This window comes from Ptychodera flava, chromosome 9 (assembly GCF_041260155.1).
Source record: "Ptychodera flava strain L36383 chromosome 9, AS_Pfla_20210202, whole genome shotgun sequence".
Taxonomy (NCBI): domain Eukaryota; kingdom Metazoa; phylum Hemichordata; class Enteropneusta; family Ptychoderidae; genus Ptychodera; species Ptychodera flava.
Window position 1 is genome coordinate 38,357,205 of NC_091936.1, and position 20,288 is coordinate 38,377,492.

At 36.6% G+C, this 20,288-nt stretch overlaps 1 protein-coding gene across 3 annotated transcripts; it reads right to left on the reverse strand.

The window, feature by feature from the left end:
* Window positions 1-894: 894 nt before the first annotated feature.
* Window positions 895-19,875, reverse strand: LOC139140914 (E3 ubiquitin-protein ligase mib1-like). 3 transcript variants are annotated; one of them, XM_070710397.1, is made up of 11 exons: window positions 19,744-19,856; window positions 16,451-17,998; window positions 15,163-15,360; window positions 13,925-14,047; window positions 13,417-13,481; window positions 12,968-13,072; window positions 10,388-10,439; window positions 9,110-9,226; window positions 4,197-4,295; window positions 3,790-3,852; window positions 895-2,156 (listed from the first exon to the last, which is right to left on the reverse strand). In XM_070710397.1, the coding sequence occupies exons 3-11, from the start codon at window positions 15,326-15,328 to the stop codon at window positions 1,990-1,992; spliced, it is 957 nt and encodes a 318-aa protein (XP_070566498.1). In that variant the 5' UTR covers window positions 15,329-15,360; window positions 16,451-17,998; window positions 19,744-19,856; the 3' UTR covers window positions 895-1,989. The 3 variants fall into 3 exon arrangements, with proteins under 3 accessions (XP_070566498.1, XP_070566496.1, XP_070566497.1); XM_070710396.1 differs by lacking the exon at window positions 16,451-17,998 and having other exon boundaries at window positions 896-2,156; window positions 19,744-19,875; XM_070710395.1 differs by lacking the exons at window positions 16,451-17,998; window positions 19,744-19,856 and having other exon boundaries at window positions 15,163-16,427.
* Window positions 19,876-20,288: the final 413 nt, after the last annotated feature.

Sequence of the window (20,288 nt, forward strand, 5' to 3'; positions counted from 1 at the left end):
TCTTTGTTTAGGCAGTGAACAACCCTTTACTCTATTTGTTTCTTTTGGAATTTCACACTTCATGAACTTTCTAATGTAAAATTATGGCAGAGTGTTGGCAACGTGCCTTGCTCAGCCAAAATGACGTGTCGCTGGTGAAACCAGTTTTCTTCCAGTGTGAGAAGAGTTTTGATTGTGCATGCATTGGTATGGGGCTGACACCAACAAATACCTAGAAATGTTGTAGTTTCGATACCCAACAACATACTGGATACAAATTGTGCATCAACTTTGTACCCGGTATACATCTTTCCATAAACTGTGTAATTGTTTAAATTTGTGAATTGGTAAAGAAATTATGCAACATTTGTTCCATACTTGGAAAATCTGAAATACTTGATGTGTACTTTAACAAAAACAGACAGCTTTTTAGAAATTGTTCCCCACACAGTCCCTTCCAACACAGCAAAGGAACGTAAACTATTGCTATATAGCTTTTTGAACAGAAACACAGGATATCACAACTGCTTGCTTCAAATTTCTCAAATATGGCAAAAAATAATACATACACATACATATATAAAGTAACACAAAGTAATGAAATCTCTCTCTCTCTCTCTCTCTCTCTCTCTCTCTCTCTCTATATGCATCGATTTGCACTTACATCGGGCATTGTAATATATATACATGTGTGTGTGTGTGTGTATATATATATATATATATATATATATATATATATATATATATATATATATATATATATATATATATATATATATATATATATATATATATATATATATATATATATATATATATATATATATATAATATATATATATATATATATATATATATATATATCCACATACACACTTGACATTTACATGTACAAACCAGTTTAGTTTTCAATGAGAGCAAGGTGAGAAAAATGCAACATTTATCTCAATGCTAACTTGAACAAAGTATAACGGAACTCATTGAACAAGGGTCTGGGGCCCGCCACTGTAATAGTAGTAGACCCAAAATATACAACTTAAAGGGCATGTTGTGGTGAACTCTTTTTAATTCAACACTAACAACACTACACTGACTACTAAGAATGACAAACTTGCTTGTAATTCAAAACATTCTTTTTTGCACAATACAGAATCATCAACATGTAATTTCCGATGTGTAATAATGCATGCATGGAACTTTATAAAAACCAAATCAACATTTCTGGGCTACACTGAAAGAACACAGAAGGTTGTTGGAAATTTAAAATGAACAAACCGTAACTACCTTGTAACTAACTTGTTGCAAAATACTAAACTGTTGATAAAAGAGAATGTTGGTGATTTGTAACTCTCGCATTGAAACACTGCAAGCCATCTGTAGAAACAATAACAATCACACACAGTGTGAAAAGTTTTGTCTGTTACCGGTGGGAATCGACCTAATCATGATACTGTGCTAGGACTGGAACAAACACCAATTTATATGATAATCTTCAATGTTTCCTGGTACTCCTTTGAGAAATGGCAAAGTTTAAAACAGAGATCTTTTGCTGATGTTATGGTCACACTTTATGAACATGTCTTTCACCATCAGCAATCATGCATTCTCAATGAGTCTTATATCCTATGCTGTACCTGTGTTTCTTCATGCACTAGTAGCTCACCATCATGGCTATGCCACACACAAATTTTCTACTTCAGTAAATTTGGCAAGGTGTACTCAAGTTCTCGATAATTTCAGTAAACCAAAAAATGGAACAAAATATCGATAGGGGGATGCTGCATTATAAACAATGTGTTTTATATATTCATATAGATAAACTATCTTAATTTAACAACTATATTAAGAATATTTCTGTTTACAATAATGATATAGTACTATATATTTTGTCAAACAACTTCAAGAACAGTTGAATATCTAGGTTTTCAGATTGCACGCATCTTCATAGTCTCATCCTAAGTGGATGATCTTTCACAGCTGGCAAATGTTTTTCATCTTTCCTCACCATAATCAAGAAAATGGTAAAGTTTTCCGTGGTATGGTTGACTCGACAAGGTGGTGCTTGTAGGCACTCCTCAAGCCTAGAGCAATTCTGGATGGAGTGTATGGGTCCACCACATCCCACACATACTGGTTGTTGACTTTGATTTCAAGTAACTGAGCTGCCCTGACATGTCCTGCGAACAAGTAGACATTGACACAGTTACTTGAGAGGTGTGACTACTACACACTGAGGCAGTTACTTTGCAGCTTTGACTCGGAGTTTTGAACTGCTTCTGGAATTGATGCATGGGAGATCTCTCAAGATGAATTTAAGAGCTCAATGGGAAACAAAGCACTGTATGGCTGGCCTCCGCACTGAATGTTTTCCCACATTGCAACAAGGCGGGACCCCCTTTTTTACCCTATGAATGCACTAGTTTCTCCTTCATTGCTTATGAACAAAGAGCTACGGGCCTGCTCAGCCCCATCAGCGAAATAGCGGTGAAAACTCACTCAGAATTGCAGCCAGGTATAAAAGGCCTGTCCTTGTGTATAGAGTTCTTTTCAATAACTGTGAATGACATCATTTTAAGAATTCTGGGCAACAAACATGTACATGACGTCCAGCCATTCAGTAAGCATTAAAGTCCATACCAAAGGTTCATGGATTAAACGTTAGGCAATATGAAGAGATAAATATGGTACTAGTACACATATTGTATGAACTGCAAAGTCTCACAGATTTTGAAAGAGTATGTCAGTAATCGTGGATGACATGGGACCATCATGTATTCTCCAGAGAATATTCACAATTACATCTACATAATGAGAGTATGTCAGTAATCGTGGATGACATGGGACCATCTTGTATTCTCCAGAGAATATTCACAATTACATCTACATGACTTGTGTATATCATTATATGCTTTCAAAGACCCTGTCAGTTTTTTTGTAGGGATTGGTACATCCCATTATTCGCTACCATACTACGATAAGTATTTACTTCAAGGTTTAAAGCAAATGATAATCGATATATTGTTGCTCATTGAAAGATGGCATTGTGATAAAAGTGCTAATAAAGGAAAATATTCATTAAGGTCTGAAATGGAATAAGATGACCAAACTCTAAGATTTCTTCAAAGTAGCAAACATGTAGTAGAATAATGGCATTATAGGAAGGGGGTGTTGGAAATGCACCTGTGCGATCTGCTTGTTTACAAACAATGTTATGCACTATGGTAGGTACATCATGTCAACAAACAGTAGCTGCAACTTGTAAATTTGGTGATGTACATTATGACAAAAATGTTTGACTTTCAACCAATATACCTTGGATGCAGTGTTTGCATTGGTTATATGAGTCCCATACGACCTTTGAGCGCAGTTCCCATGACCCCCGTCCTTTAAAACCAGGCTGACAAATACATGTAAGTAACCTAATTTATCATACTACATACCATTCAACTAAGAATTAATGTCAGAAGTTTGTGTCCAAACATAGATGATCAACCATATTATAAAACAGCCACTGTGACTATATTTTTACCTGATATTGTAACTGAGGTGTACGGTAACTCACGCCGCATGCACACCAGGTGAAGTGAAAATCACCAATGAAACTACGACTCTTTTGCTATTTGATAACAGAAATCAGCAATATCGATGCTGCTTGGAAACAGGTAAAACACATGTCAAATGATCTAATCATCTCATTGTCACATTTCATGGACACTCGTTATCCACTGAGGGCATATAGTGACCTGTTTCATGAAATGGAACAGAGCTGGCAGAAGTAAAGGTCATTAAACATCAGCTCAAACAGCTCACCTGAATTGATGGCACAGTCGAAGGGGTAAATTTGCAAACAATTCTTAATGTAAGGATCTGCACCTGAAAATGGAGATATCAAATTATTTGTATCAGTGATAGTCAAAATGCAAATTATTTGTATCAGTGATAGTCAAAATGCTCAAAAAATCTACAAATCAGCAAAAACTTCAAAGTGCAAGAATGGAGTTCTTGAAAAATTATAAAGAGAAATAATTCTGTAAATCTGGCTGGTATAGTCCTACATACATGTAATTCATAAAGAATTCAACTTTTGTGGGAGAAGAAATATTTCCCAACACAATTTATTTTAGTGCAATCTATTTGAAAACACTTATTCACCTCCATATGTTGATTATAGAAACTGAAAAAAAGCAAAATACAGAAGATGTATTTCATGATTTTACCGTATTCCAGCAGTGTTCTGATAAGAATGGGGTTACCCTTCATAGCTGCTTGATGTAGTGAAGTGTTTCCCCTCAAGTTCTGAGCATTGACATCACACCCTGAAATTAATGTGTACAAATACTATTATAAAACAATATTTAAATAAAGATTTGAAGAAATAAAGTAATTAATTAATTGATTGATTGATTGATTGACTGATTGATTAAGAATTACTTTGCATCAATTTTTTAAGAGAATCATTTCTTACTGGCAATACTAAGTATTTACTCTCAGTGTTACTATGTAATATACTTCAGAGAAATATTGTAGTGTTTTTAGAACTTCAATCCAATTACAGGCTATTATGAGTTGTACAACCTATGATTCCAGAATTTGACTTACATGAAAATTGAGCAGTTTTTATTTTTCTCTTCTTCTTTCCTCCCCATTTTAATTTGAATTATAATTGATATTGCTGTTAAAATAATGTAATATTCTAACAAAACTGTATAATTATTCAACTTTACACAATTCATATCTAGCTTCCTCCATTTTTGTCTTTCCATTTCAGTTCAGTGTTATTATCAAAAGTTGACTTTTTCTTCCTTTCGTTTTCGTCTCTTAAAACCAATCTCCTTCAGTGGTTTGCACAAATTTGGCAAAAACCTAGCTATTTTCTATTGATTGGTATAATTGTTTATGCTGCACTGCTTTATAAAAGTTAATTTCCAATTTACCATCATCCATCTATCATTGCCAGTCAGTGTGTAACTTTATACTGAATTGAAATCCAGTTTAACCGAGTGTTTGGTTTTCAGATGAAATCTACCATGGGTATTTTAGCGGGCACTTTGTTAGCTACTTTGTAGCGGTTTGTCGCCATGCTCTGTGCTATTGATATGCCTATGGTAGTCTGAGGTAAGCGGCACTGCTAAATGATTATAAAAGAGTACGGTGACAAAAATGCAGAACCCGTGCATCCTGTTTGAACTGAAACTCAAGCTGACACCGGCAACTTGAGTTCATGCAATACCACAATCTGCAACAAAGCTAGATTGCATGGAATTTGGCATCGCAAAATATTTGGTGGTTTATTGAAAGTGAAGATTATGTCGATGATATGTGTGAGGTCTGAAATTAGACTCTTTTTTGGCCATATGCAGGAATGAAATTCAAACCAACCATAGCAGCATGGTAGAAAGTTAACTTTTGTCTGTAAAATTACTGATGACTTCTTTTTCATCCAAATCACGGTAAATACATATCTCATTACTTTTATTGTATTACAAGGAACAGAATGCCCTGATGTCTGTACGCACAAAATCACTTCTATGGCAAGTGTTTGTGAAACAAACTGGGATCATATCCTCCACGTTTTGCTGATGTCGTAAGATTTGATGACAACTTTGATGCTTGGTAAACAGACCGGTCTTTTTTACATACCGACGTTACCGTAAATATTTTGAGCCACAACCGCAGTATAACGTCTGTTTGTAGATATAATACAGTGTTTTTCTGACATTTGTCCTCTATTGCTCTACTTTCACAACCCTAATCTGTATGCTCTATAGAAATGTTGTCTAAGTGGCACAAGACTATGCAAGGAATCTATTTCACGTGAACCTGACATCTCTTGTTTTTTCAAGCCAGCAGGATATTGCTATTGTCATTTTTACTTTCCAAGTCAAGTTTCCACTCTCGTACTATTGAAGCCTTGTAACCTGACAAAGTGAAATGGTATTCGACCGACTGGGTTAATGTTTCTGGTGTGATTTCTTCCCGCTTTGAGGTGAAGTAAAATTAGAATTTAACGCACCAAACTGAAACAGGTGATTGTTTCACGTTACAAAGTCTGGTGTGCCTACTAACAATAGTAAACATTATGAAGCAGTCTAAAGTGGCCAGGGTGGACAGTGTACTTTGTCTACTTTGTAAGTATATGTGTATGACTAGTAAGCAATTCAGTCCTAGGTATTTCGTACAAAGAAAGTGTATATCTTAACATTTTGTTAGGATTGCTCTTTCAATACTATTTTGACAAAGTTGAGCAAAATATTTTTACATGATGATTCATTATATATCCCCGTTTTTTGACCTTAAAACAAGTACCTGCATTGTCTGTAAAATGGAATATCAAACATCAGGTGTAAAGTATATTATTGTGCGAGTCGTAAACTACACTTTGTTTGTTTTCACTTGTTTCTAGGGTTTGGTTTCAGGGCAGCGTATATGGAATGCATGATTTAGAGATCACAATGTAATCTTGCCACCACTCCATTTGAAGAACACAATGCAGTGCTACAAGACTTTTCACTTAAAATACTGTCTAGTTACATTTGGATGGAAGTACTTGAATGTCACTGGGCCGATGAGATTCAAATCCAATAGCGTGACACACTTTGTTCTCATACCTATTGGAAACAATACACCAAGAAGAAAACCTCAACAAGAAAACTAACTCAGACTAGGAATTATCCTGCACAATATTACTTCTGTTGTAAACTGGTTTCCTCAGAGATGTGACAACTCTTCTATATAAAGGCTGCATTCAGGAGTAGTGCTTGAATATCAGCTGAAGTTGAAACAAAAATTGTGACACCAGGTGCTCATCAGGTTCATCCCATTTGCAGCATGGTTTATTCAGAATTTTAGGCCACCGGCCTTTTATACAATACATGAAAAGAAAAATTGATACAGACACATTGGGCGCAAATTAATTTCATACAATGCATGTTTGTAAGTACTGAAGCAATAAAGTATTATTGGACACTACGAGATATTTCTTCTCTCAATCTAGAAGCGTAAAAAATGAACTTAGCTAGATTAAAGTAGACGGATTTTTGCTCTCTAGTAGACTAGAAAATTTTACCTGGGAAGGAAATTCCCCATAAACTGGAGACAGAAATTTTCTTCTTAAATCATTGTACAACTGACAAGTTAAACAAAAGTAAAATTCAGTTTCAACCTGATTTAAATGGCACATCTGACAAATTGTATTTCTCTTAATAAATTCTCAGCTCTCCCACTTTCTACACGTAGGTCATGGTTTGATAGCCTAAACCTACAGAGGGCTGTTCAAAAAATATTAATTTTTACCACACGTAAGTAATCTTGTAGTAACAAATTATGTTTGAATAAGCAATATGAGTCCAACTTGGGAAAAGTTCTTCAGATTTATCAGAGAATAACACATCCTGAAAAGAACTTATATAGTCAAACAGGGAACCATAAAGATTACGTATCACTTGTGATGTCTAAGTTGAATGTTGTATCAACTGTTTGCATCTGTTTGCATCCGCAGCTATCCCACGTTACAGCTGTTTTCACATTAAAAGGTCTTGAACTACAGTTGATGCAGACTTATCGTAACCCTTTCACCAGAAGGTTTTGGTCTAAATCCAGTTGTATTAAAAGAATGGGGTGTGAGTGAAGGATTACCGTGATAATTATCTTAACTTCTGAACACAACAGAGTATGTTTACCACAGGGAACAAATAGTTCAAACTAAAAACAAAATCACTACGAGTGAGTGATTTGAATTACTCACTGGTAGAAAACAAAATGGGAAAGTATACATGTACGTATTTGCCTGAACTGTATATGTCTACCTGGATCTATTTCATCTATCTTAAAATGCCCTCTGGAGATATGTTGATAACTTGCCCTTATGCACATAATGAGGGTACGATATTTAGGTATTGTGCAGTTGCATGTATATATGCAAGTTCAAAGAAAAAAGCCAACAAGTTCTAGTTTGGACATGGAAACAAACTTATCAAGGTGACAAGCCTTTAAAAGTAACACTTTTTGAGTTCAACCAGTTTTGTTCCTGTGGTTACACTATAGACCACCAACCTTTGGCAAATACCATGCAGGTAAAGTCAAGTCTGATCCTCAAGGAATTTCAGGTATTTGCTTTGAAAAGGTGTAAGCATTCAGTGAGACCTTCGACGAAACGCTGTATTAGTTTCAATGAATGACAGAACACTGAGTGAATGTGCAACTTATCCTTGTAACCTGTAAAACTCAACATCTCAAAATGATCATAATAAAACATGAATTATGAAACTCAACGCGGAAATTTGGTGAGAATTGGAAAATGCCAGTTTACGTTAATATTGTGGTTGCACCTGGCTTGAAGATTTCAACACTTTGCAATAATTCTCATTTTAAATTATGGTTTTAGGGAAAAAGATAGCATATCATTGATTTTGGATCAACATCAACATTTCTGATGTCCCCTAATATGACCAGCTTTGATATATCCGTGAGAAACTATGGATTCCAATAGTCACGTACTTAAAGGAGAATTTAAGCTCTCAACCCTTACAAATGCCCTATGCATTACAATTAGTAAGACTTAGGTTTAAGTCGACTTATGATTAATACAAATTCCTAAGCTGGTCTGCTCTACATTGACAGCTTATATTAAGTTGTGAAACGTCTTAATATCTCGTACCCACGGTGATCATGCAATCATTATATGCCATTGTCATGTTGTGTGCATGTGTACAAATTTGAGTTGAACTCACAATACAGTATGCATTAGTATATGTGAAGAAATTTGAATGTACATTTTTAGAATTTTCAAAATTATTGGAGATTATCGATTAACAATAATAGTATGTTTATAGGAGTTTAATTACCTAGAAGATTACACATCAATAAAAGGTAGACATTCTTAAGAATTGCGCCCTCAGTGTCCAGACAGCATGAACATCGATAACCTTACAGTAAACATAAGGTAACATCAAAGTACCATAATTTAAATCACTGTAACATCAATGCACAAATTTGCCACTCAAGTCCTTCTTGAATTGCATCACACTACAGATCACCAGTTAATAAATGTCAGCTGTGAAGACCTGACTGTTTTGTATGTCTGGAATTCAGTCAGAAAGAAAAATGAAAACAATTTACAAATTTACTGTACCTGCTTTGATAAGTAGTTCAAGCAAGGTGATGTCCAACCTGGCCGAGTTAGAAATGGCAAATGTTGCCAGATACAGGGCTGAGTCACCTTGCATGGTTTTACTTTGAACATCGGCACCTTCAAAAGAATATCAAAAATGATATTATGGTTAGACTGCAAACTAATTGGCTGAGTACAGTATGTGCTGTAGAATTTTTTGTACTAGTATTCTGACTCTCGAATCTAAGGTTTTAGCCTGTCTACTGTAATTAAAGCTAACAAATAACTGACAAAACAGGTGTTACCATGGCATCAACACTACTTATTTCTATCATTTGAAATTGTGTGATTGGAAGGGCCTATTTACTGGGGAGAGGATTTCACCATTTTACATATTCAGGCCTAAGACGTCAGGACTCAAACCAATGTCCTTATTTTGAAAAGATATGCTCAGTTAACCTTATCATTGGCAAATGAATGATCTGTGTGCTTTTCAAAGGAAAACTGATCTGAACTAATTGCACATGTATAAGAAGTAATTGTACTCATACAAAGTAGGGTCTGCAGAATCAGAAGAAGTTGTCTCACTTCAGATAAAGGTAGAATGCACCTCGGGGAGAGATATTTGGACTCACGAATTTTACAATTCTTTTCAGATCTACATCTTTAGGAGGCTCATTTTAAAGCTTTTGGACTACGAAAAATCTTAAGAGTCTTAGTTTTCAGAAATCAAAAGTTTTACTTTTCCCCATAGAGTTAACACAGGGATGGCAGTCATTTTGATTTCACATATCTGTAAATGTTACTTTTTTGTTTCTCGATCTCTAGAAGTAAACTTTTCACAGTGACCCAAGATTTTTATCCTTGATTTGGTGCGAGAATGGTTGAAAATTTCACTGAGGAAAGTTTGAGCACTGGTTTCATCAAGTAGTATCAATTTCTTAACTTAAATTGATTTTTATTGTTAATACCAAAATTGAGGTTTTTCTAACCAAAATTGAGGTTTTTCTAACCCAGATATTTACCCCTTCATCCTTCAAATAAACTATTGCTACCATACTAAACCTCAGATTTTCTGCTTTTTGAAAATATATGGTATGAGAAGGTTTTCATGTCATTTTTGAGAAACGTTCCTTTGAAAAAAACTGTGTTGGTTAAGCGCAACACCACCTTAAAATAATCAATAATCCACATTTTGTCAATTTGTCATGTAATATATCAATGTTAAAAAAAAAAAATAAAAGCAATGCAACCGAAAAATGTCAGCCTATACTTCAATCGTGAAACTACAACTCTTACCTCTGTCTAACATGAAGTTGACTAGGCCTCTCTGTCCACTAACACAAGCACACTAGTGAAATTAGAGATGACGAAAGATATTTGTGATACAAAAAGTAGCAAGATGTGAATGTGATTCAAGTTATGTGCTGTGTAAGAATCTGATTCAAATCTGCACATCTACAACCACTTTTTTGCATTAATTCATTTTTCTTATACGATAATGGTAGGAGTCAAGCAATACCACTGGTAAAGTCTGTAACATTCTTTTTCATGCAACCATTTTATTATGTTCATGTAGATGCACGCCCTCAGTGGTGAGTGAGGCATAGCATATTGACAAGGGAAATGGTGTTCACTGGCTTTAAGTTTTGGGGGTTTTGTGCACACTGGTAGACTTCCCCCAAGTCTGTGGGTATATAAATATCAAATCATAGTAAATTAAAGGAAAATATAGACTTCAGCAGACAGATGTATTAGTGGTATGCTGTTGATTGTGTACATAGTGTGGTGAACAGTATGGCCCACAATCCCTTAGCAAGCCTGTAAATGCTGCTTAGAAAAGCCAAGCGACAGGGAACAGTCCAGCATATATGTTTTGGTAGGCTGAAGAGTTTATCACTCAAGGAACACTTCATGATCCCTACTGAACAGCCGAGGCATTGCGAGTGTATTTATTACATGCCTCGTACATCAAACATAACACATCAATTCCCCTACAGGATTCTAGGGTAGCTTAATTGTCCATAACGTTGTGGGCCGCATAGTCATATTTTGACTGAAAGTGAACCAGACCTATTTTTAATTTGGCAACTTTCGGATTTGAAAATGCTCAAATTACGTGTTTTACTTAGGAAATCCATTTTTTAAAATTATGCACGAAAAATCAACACACTGTATAACAGTGAGGAAACATCATTGCACCATTCAACGATGAAAATCGTTGTGTTTTATATCAGATTTTTTTCTGACATGGAAATAAAACATAGGGCCAAAGTCCCTGAAGCTACTATAGACATGGATACAAAATTAAGTATTTCCTGACTGTATGAAATTATCTCACTAAGGTCATCCTAGACCTGTAAACCAAATATTAAAGCTGTCTGACCAGCGGTTTTGAAAAAACAAGCGACCCAACAGTTGACAGAGCTCTGCTGTGTTGTGCAAAGAATAACTTTTTGAGACACATGTATTAATGAAGAAGGTGGATATCTGTGATAGCTCATTTCAGGATGGCCTGACCAAAAATGGCAAAATTAGCTGCAAAAATACAAAATTGATGATTTCATCATAATTTCAATATATTACATTAAGATAAAGCCTAGGAACCTGTATACCAAATATCAAAGCTATCAGATGCGTAACATTTAAGAAACAAATATTTTGACCAAAAATGGCAAAAATTTACCCAAAAATACAAAAGTTTAAGATCTATCAAATTTCAATATATCACACTAAGACAAACCCTAGGAACCTGTATACCAAATATCAAAGGCATCAGAAAAGTACTTTTTGAGAAACACATTTTTTGACCAAAAAATGGCAAAAATTGCACCAAAAATACTGAATTGCAGATTTCGTCATATATTCAATATATCCTATTTAGTTTATCTGTAGGAAGCTGTATACCAAATATCAAAGCTGTCATACAAGCGGTTTTGATGAAATAAAGTTTTGACCAAAAATGACAAAAGAATACCTTAAAAATACAGATTTGCATATTTCATCACAATTTGAACAAATCTAAGTTGGGTCATCCCTAGGGACTTGTATACCAAAAAACAAAGCTGTCTGACCAGCGGTTATGAAGAAGATTTTTTACCAAAAACGCCTTTTTTGGCACTAATTTGCATATTTTCAACAATATCAAAAAATAAAAAAAAAGTTTCTCAAAATCATATTTTTCATCTACACAATAAATATCAAATCAGTAAGTACTGTGGTTCTCAAGATATTTGAGTGGACGGACGCCTCACAAACGGACATACATACATACATACATACATACATACATACATACATACATACAGACTGACGCCGGACGCCGGACGGATACCCATCCCAATAGCTTCTATAGACTATAGTCTATAGTAGCTAATAAACCATATATTGTCATTTGCAAATGAAGCAAAACATTAAGAGTCAAAACTATGTAAGAGAGGTATGAAATAAAAACATTATAGCCTAAACAAGAGACTATACACACTTGAGGAACGAGACTCCTGACGTCGGGCAAACTTATCCCTTGGGTACAAAGTCTCTAGTTTGGACTGTAATATAATACTGCGAGTCAAAAAACACCAAGCAATGGGATGAGTTGGAGAGTCTAGGGTTATTTTAGCTATGTGAAACAAAAAGTCAATGATACTGACAAGCAATAGATTCTGGTACTACGAATATGACATATATGTGCTAATTGAGCCAAAAGGGGAAATTGTTACAAATCCACATGTAACTATAATTTCATCAGATATTATACTGATTCTGTTCAAAAGATTATAAATAGAGTCTGAAAAGTAAAAGTTGCCACCATTTTGAAAGGTAATTAGATAAACACATCCATTGATAACTTTGGCATTAGATGATTACTAGTTACCTTACCAAAAACAAGGTCATCCCAGAGCTGGGTATTGCACGGTTCACATCAAGATGATATTTATCAACAATCGACATCACTGATTTCATGTGGCCTGGTTCATAGGCTGTCTGGAAAATAAAATAACTATGAAGAATTATCCATTTGACCTTGTCAAGCTAAGTTAAGACTACCAAAATATTCAACTCCTTTGTTTATTGAGGTACTTTTCACGTTTGTAGCTTTCTAAATTATAAATTCAAATCTATGAAACAAGATGATGTAATCATTGGCAAGTAAAACACATCACATTTTCATTATCATGTTTATGTACATGAAATATGCCTTATAATTTTTTTCAGGCCCTATTCACTTCTTACTAATTAACTTGATGAGAGTTGTAGAAATGTCACAAATTATTATTATTCGTTAAAACCAATAAAACCAACTCTTAACATTTAATCAATATAATTACCTTTGCAATATCAAATACATCGTCCAAACTATACATTCTTTGAGGTTGTCTAGCTTGTTTGAGTCCTGCAAGAGAATTTTCAGATCAGTCAAAATTATGGGGCAAACACTGAATTTTCTTGACAAAGTGGTGGGCGTGAAAAAATTCATTAATCCTCCCCTCCTCAATCCTGATCATATCAAAAACTCTACAAAAGCTTTGCATCCTGACTTTTTGCTTTCTTCCACTTGCAAATGGTGAGACTTCAAAATTTGCGAAAACCTTTTTTTCTGGCGACACGCTATGATGCACATACTTTTAAGATTGTGTTCTCCTACCAATATAATGTTGTTGTCATATTCAACCTTCTTATATGTCATAATAATACATTTTTTCATGCTAAATGGTTCAGTATTAATACATTTTTATTTGGATTTGTACATTAAATATTTGTATAATTTGCTCCGAGGATTAATACCTGTAATATTACATCTCTGGACAAGATAATGTGAAGACATACATAACTTACCTGCACAGTAACACAGAATGTGGCAGAGTAGCAGGAGAGCAATAACAGTAGCGCATATGTATGTCAAAGAATCAAGATGATTCTCAAAGACATACCCTGAGTAGTTGTCAATAGTTCTCAAAGCTAATAAATGAGAAAAAAAAATATGGTAATTCACCAATGGTATTACAAAACTGCCAGACAGGAAACTACATTGCCCATTAAAGTAATGAGCTTGCTTTCAAAAATTAAAACAACTGACTGCCGTGATTGTAATACCGTTTTTTCAAGGTTGGTAAAGCAGCTAAGTGCTTTGATACTCAGTAGCTTGGTGATTATGAACATTGAAAAAAAGTGTAGACGTAAATAACTTTTGGTTTTTTGTCAAGATAAAAGGATCTGGCAAATAGTTTCAGCAAAAATGGTACAAATCACCAATTGTACCGCAACATGCCTCAGTACATGAATAAAGTCTTCTTGAATAAATTTGCAATATAGACAGAAACTCAGTAGACTGTCACATGACTTTAACAGTCTGTTGATGGTTTGTGTTGAAAATTACCTAAAGTATTTTTCTATTCAAAAAAGTTTTAGACTTATTTGTATTGAGAAAACACCTTCACAAAACTGTGTTTGCAAAGAAAGTCATAAACTCATGCAAGTCTATCATGTCTCAAATTATATGATGTACAATCACATATCAGTTTGCTAAGGGCGACATTTTTTATTTTTGTGTTTTTCATCTCCCCATCGACTGTAAATTTCAGCTCCGACATGAAAATAAAAAAAACTTTTTTATTTGCGCTGCCTCTGAGGCGATCATCCTAGCAACAGCACCACCATCATCAAATTGTGAGATTGCAGCGACTCAGACTTAAAGGGCAGAGAGCACAGAACACTGAACTGAAAGACAAGAAATTGAAGTGACTGAATGGACAGAACATTGAACTGAAACAAATACCCCTTTTTTGTACTTAAAAATTGTAGAGACTGAATGGACAGAACATTGAACTGAAACAAATACAAGTATTTTTTGGGGTTTTTTTCGGGTACTTGTTTTTTTTTATTGCGGAACCCCCCCCCCCCCCCCCCACCTGCCCTGCACGAGTATTCCTCTGGAGATGAGAAACAAAAAAATAAAAGGGTCACCCTAAGCGGAGTGAATCATGCAAGCAATCATAATGTAGTTCTATATAGTCACATAACTGTGATTATACAAGCTAGCTTTGAAAAGATTTCTTTACAATCATTTGATTTACCTGTCTCAGCATGAGTGACAAATATTTCCTTGTGTGGTAGAAGCATCTGCCATGTATATTCAAATGTCTCATTCACATATCCTGAAAATCTGCTGTAAATGTCCTGAATTTGAAAACTACCAAACTGTTCTTGACTTCTCAAGAGTAAATATTCAAGGTATTCCATGTTAATCCGTTTCTTCTTGAGTTTACTGATTGCTAAAGATGATAATGGTATAATACAAATTAAAGTCTCTTTTGGTACATAGACTATGGATGAGCACATTTTCCTTTTCATGACCTTACGCAATTTACAATCATTTGACTTACTGACAGTCTTATAATTCAGAGATATGACAAAACGTTGCATTATCACTATTGATAATTTTAATCTACATTGTTGGTTCCAGGCTACGCAGTACACGTTATTATATTTATGTGCATGACAATGTGCTAACTGTAAAAGATTTAAGTTGGTTGTTTCCTTAAAGATTGTGACTTTAGTAAATAAAGTTACAGAATGTACTTTTCACAAACTGGTCTGTCTACTGCCTGCCTGAGTTGTATCACATAACCTGTCATTTACTTTTGAAGTTAATGCCGCCTAATCAGCTTGCAATTGCAAGAGACAAGTTTCCCAAAAAATCCTTCGGTGATTGTTTCATGATAGAATGCACCTCAGGGACAGAAATTTGGCTTCTCAAACTTTTAATACTTCTTTAGTGTGGGAGCTTATTTTGAAGTTTATGAAGTAACTTTTCTCTGGCTTATATTTTTAATTTTTTCCCAATAGAGGGGCTGCGGCCATTTTGACTTTTAAAGTGGCACTCCCACTTGGTAAGATATTTAAAACACATTTTTTTAATGCCAACTGTCGATATTTGATGTGGCAACTGTGCGCGGATCGATAAGAACATGTCATTTCCCGAGCGTATTTTTCACATTCTGAAGTTTTACGATCGTTTCTGATTATGACCCGAAATCCCCCGAAGGTTTGATGTTGTGCTGATTGATATCGTGGGAGTCCACGATAAGTTCGAATGACGTAATAAATTTATCTCCCACTGCAAAGACTTCAGTCCTTAGTTTTTGTCGTTTTCATTATTCTGAATCAGTTGTATATTTTTAACCAATACCACATAGATAGATATCAGTTTTTTACATGTAAAATATTCGCCTTATCTGATTTCACAACATTTTGTCGTCTGACAATGCTGAGACAGCCTTTCGGCCGAAACTACATTCCATTTCGTAAAAATACAGTGAATTGCTTTGAAGCATTGGCATAAGACGAACTAGACATATTTACCTTGTTCAGATTGACCACTTTGCGTCGGTGTAGCACTGGTGCTTGGCCGGGGCCGACGTAAAATAACCAATGTGGACACGCTGCGTCGGCCTTAGGCCGACACAGTTTGGTCCCAGTCAGAAGGGGGGTTCAGGGCCGACGCAGGGCCGACGCAAAATTTGGTCCGACGCAAATCGCCTGTGTGGGTATGTTACGTCGGCCCTGGTCCCAGTTGACTCCCTCACATGTTCATTTTGAGTAACACATTGGCACGTAGAATATGGCGGTTCGTGGGACTAACTGGAGCACGGAGGAGACGTAAAATGACGAGTGGTAGTCATATTTGCCCTTCTTGTGCGTAAAAACCGCCAGAAAATCATGAACAGTAGAAACAGTGCGCCAGCATTCAAATCCGCCATCTTGAACCTTGACAGGTCGGAGGTCACAAAGGACGGCAAATTTACATCGGCCCTAATTCAGGTACCGGTAAGTGCAGACACGGACCAAATCTGTTCCCAAAAGGAGGATTATTTTGTGTCGGCCCAAATTTCAGTTGGGTTGCAGATGTGAAGAAGGCTATTGTCTAAATTGAGGTGTTGCCAACACTGTCAGGTGCAATTAACAGCTAAGCGGTAATATGAGGCGATAATAAAGGAATCATTCTGCAAAAGTTGAAACATTGCCTAGCAGGAGGTCAGCCTTAGTCAAAACAACACCACTCAATCCACACTTGTTGCTGCTTAGTTCAACAAAATATAATACTTTGACGAATTACAATTACATTACAGCATTGCAATTTTTAACCGGCACACAAAAATTCAAAAGTTCAAAAATTTGTAAATGCAAAAGGCATAATAAACCTAACAGCATACGTCCTGGGCAGTTAGCAGGCTGTGCAGTGCATGGATATGTGTGGTGTGGTGTTGTTTTGACTAAGTCAATGGATGAAATGCAACATATTTGGCTTCTCAACAAAGGCAAAATGTGTGCATCGCAAGCACTAGTACAGTTGTTTTTGTCTAAAATTGCTTTCCAACCTAACTTGATTTGTCAACATACAATAACAATGTATGCCATGGTCATGCCAAATGGGCTCAGGGCTGTCTCTGTGTGTTGCTTTCGGCACCTTGTATTGTACAGTCTGGCTAACTTTGCCATGAGTTTGTAGCCCGAAATAGCTTCTACCGAAAAAACTATCCAAAACAGGACAGCAGCATCACCTGATTTAATATGAGGTCACATGACTTGTAAACACTATCAATATAGAGCGAAGAGAGTACAACAAACAGCATGTCATTAAATGTCTGAAAACTGAGGCCGTCCGAAAATGTCACACTGAGTGTACTGTATAGGTTTACCATCAATGTACTGTGTATTTTTGGATTCTTTGTTGTCCATTTTACAATTGCCGTACACAGAACACAGATACCTTGTAATTATAGCATTGTGTTTGTGTACGGCAATTTGACATCATCAGTTTGTGGCTATACCACTTGTAAAATGATGCCTTCTGTGGATAGTAGCACGCCCAGGAAGCACACACAAGAAACTGGAGTTGTCAACAAAATTCTGAAAAATAACCAAAAATTACAAATAGTGTCCATAGTGCAGCTTCATTATGTGGTGGAATCCTTGTGGTTGTTCTGTTGTTAGCTGCAATAATAATTATAGCAAGCTTGCAAGGCTTGGCTGGCTGTGGTCCTTGGGCTTCTGTCGTGCGGCTCTCGCCTTGCCTCAACCAAGCAAGGTGCGAGCCGCACGACAGAAGCCAAAGCTTGCCCAACTGGCAACCAAGGCTACAATTATTGCAGCTATTCTGTTGTATGATTAAATTTCCAGCGCCACCTCTATCAAGATGGCACATCTCGCAGCTATACTATACTTCTTTCATCAGTCCAGACTTGGTTCAAGTTTGTGATTTGTGAATGTTTGAGTAGGGTGAACGCGATGATTTGTGTTCTGTAAACAATTTTCATGTGAAACGCGTGAGTTGGGTGAATGCAATGAGAGGGCTGAACGCTATAGCGCGGAGTTTCTCCAGGAATCGCAGACTCGGTGAATCCGGCAGAAACTAACTCACTTCTGCGCAGACTCAAAAGGCAATCACAAGGAAAACCTGGCCTGGAGCCTTGGCTGCTAAATTCCAAATAGGTTTGTGTGAAATAGGAGAGACACAAGAAAATCTATTACGAACGATTTTTCTAAAAAAAATTCACCGACTTGAACCAAGTCTATCATCAGACTAATTAAATCAATCATGTTGAGCGGAAGCGGGTAGGACATTCTAAATATGTATATTTAAATCACACCACTTGCTCATTCCGTGTCCCGATTTGCCAGAATACATCACGTGACCAGAATATAGATACGTCTAGTCCCCACCGGATCGACAAAAGTGACATCAGAGGGTATTTTTTGAAAAGCTATTTCCCTTGGGAAATAGTTTTGACCGAATTTGGAAAAGTGACCGGTCACGTGAACGTAGTGTCGTCTGCAGCTTTGCAACAATGGTGGGTGACTAGAACGTGATGTGCGTCCGGGATAGGTGGCGACACATTCTCTGAAACAGATTTTCCAACATTCTAACAGCGTAGGAACTTGAACAGCTAATCGACGGAAAAGATTAAAGTACAATTAAGGATGTCGCTAGGTATGCTTACAACATTTTTTGAAAGAAAGTGGTACCACGTACAACTGAAACCGCTGTGGAAACATCGCCCAGTAAACTTGTCACAATGGATTGTTGCGGTGCAAAATATCAAAACACATTCAAAACTATATAACAATACAACATGAGCATGTGGTGTGTTATAATACACGTATAGCCTGGTCTTTATTCGGGCTATAGCGCTAGTCTATTACCCCTCGTGGTCGTTTGTTACCAGATACACATTGCTATACCCCTCGGCCTACGGCCTCGGGGAATAGCGATGTGTATCTGGTAACACACAGCCCCTCGGGGTAATAGACGGGCGCTATAGCCCTCACGACCAGGCAATAGGTGTTTAATATACTTGTGCTTACCAGGCCCCCCCCCCCCCCGGTCCAGGCCGTAAAAGTAAAGGCTCCCTAAGCCATGGATGTTCAAAAATAGACCCATGCCCTAGCTGCAAAATTGTAGCTCTACTGTGAGGCGGTCGGTGATTTTTGGCACGGACCGCTTCGCCGTAGCAGCTTGAGCACATTTTGCAGCTAACCCATGCCATGCCCCCTAAATAAGCTGCCTAGCCCTCTACATTTCTTGAAAATTTGCGAAGCTTCGAAGATATGGCCCGTCTGTGGATATCGGTATGTGTGACAACAGGTGGACTTACCTCTCTAGTCATGTACAATTTAAACAAAAATATGTGAAAATTCTGTTATGGAAATTTTAACTCATAAACCCGCGCCAAAGGCGCGCAGCATGAATCGTCTGCTGCATGCTGGCGGCCGGCTGCAGTCTGATCGATCAACCATATTAGGAGTTGGTTATTTGCATAAAATATCTACATTAATTAGTATTCAGAACGTACTTCAGCCAATCACGCCACTGGATCTACGCGTCAATCGACAAATTTCCCGGGTCCCAATCTCTGTTTGGGGATACCCAGCCACATGAAAACATTAGATGACTGTCCCAACTTACTTTCTCGGCGAGAAGATAACATTTCACTGATGCTTTTTTAAAAGGAAGATGTATTCGCACCGCAGCGGTGCGGTTAAGAAATTTAAATTTCTTATCCGCACCGTTGCCATAAGGGATCTAAATTTCTTATTCGCACCGCAGCGGTGCGGCTAAAGAATTTCTTATTCGCACCGCAGCGGTGCGAGTAAGGAATCTAATTTTTTATTCGCACTGCAGCGTGTGTCTAGCCTTGCA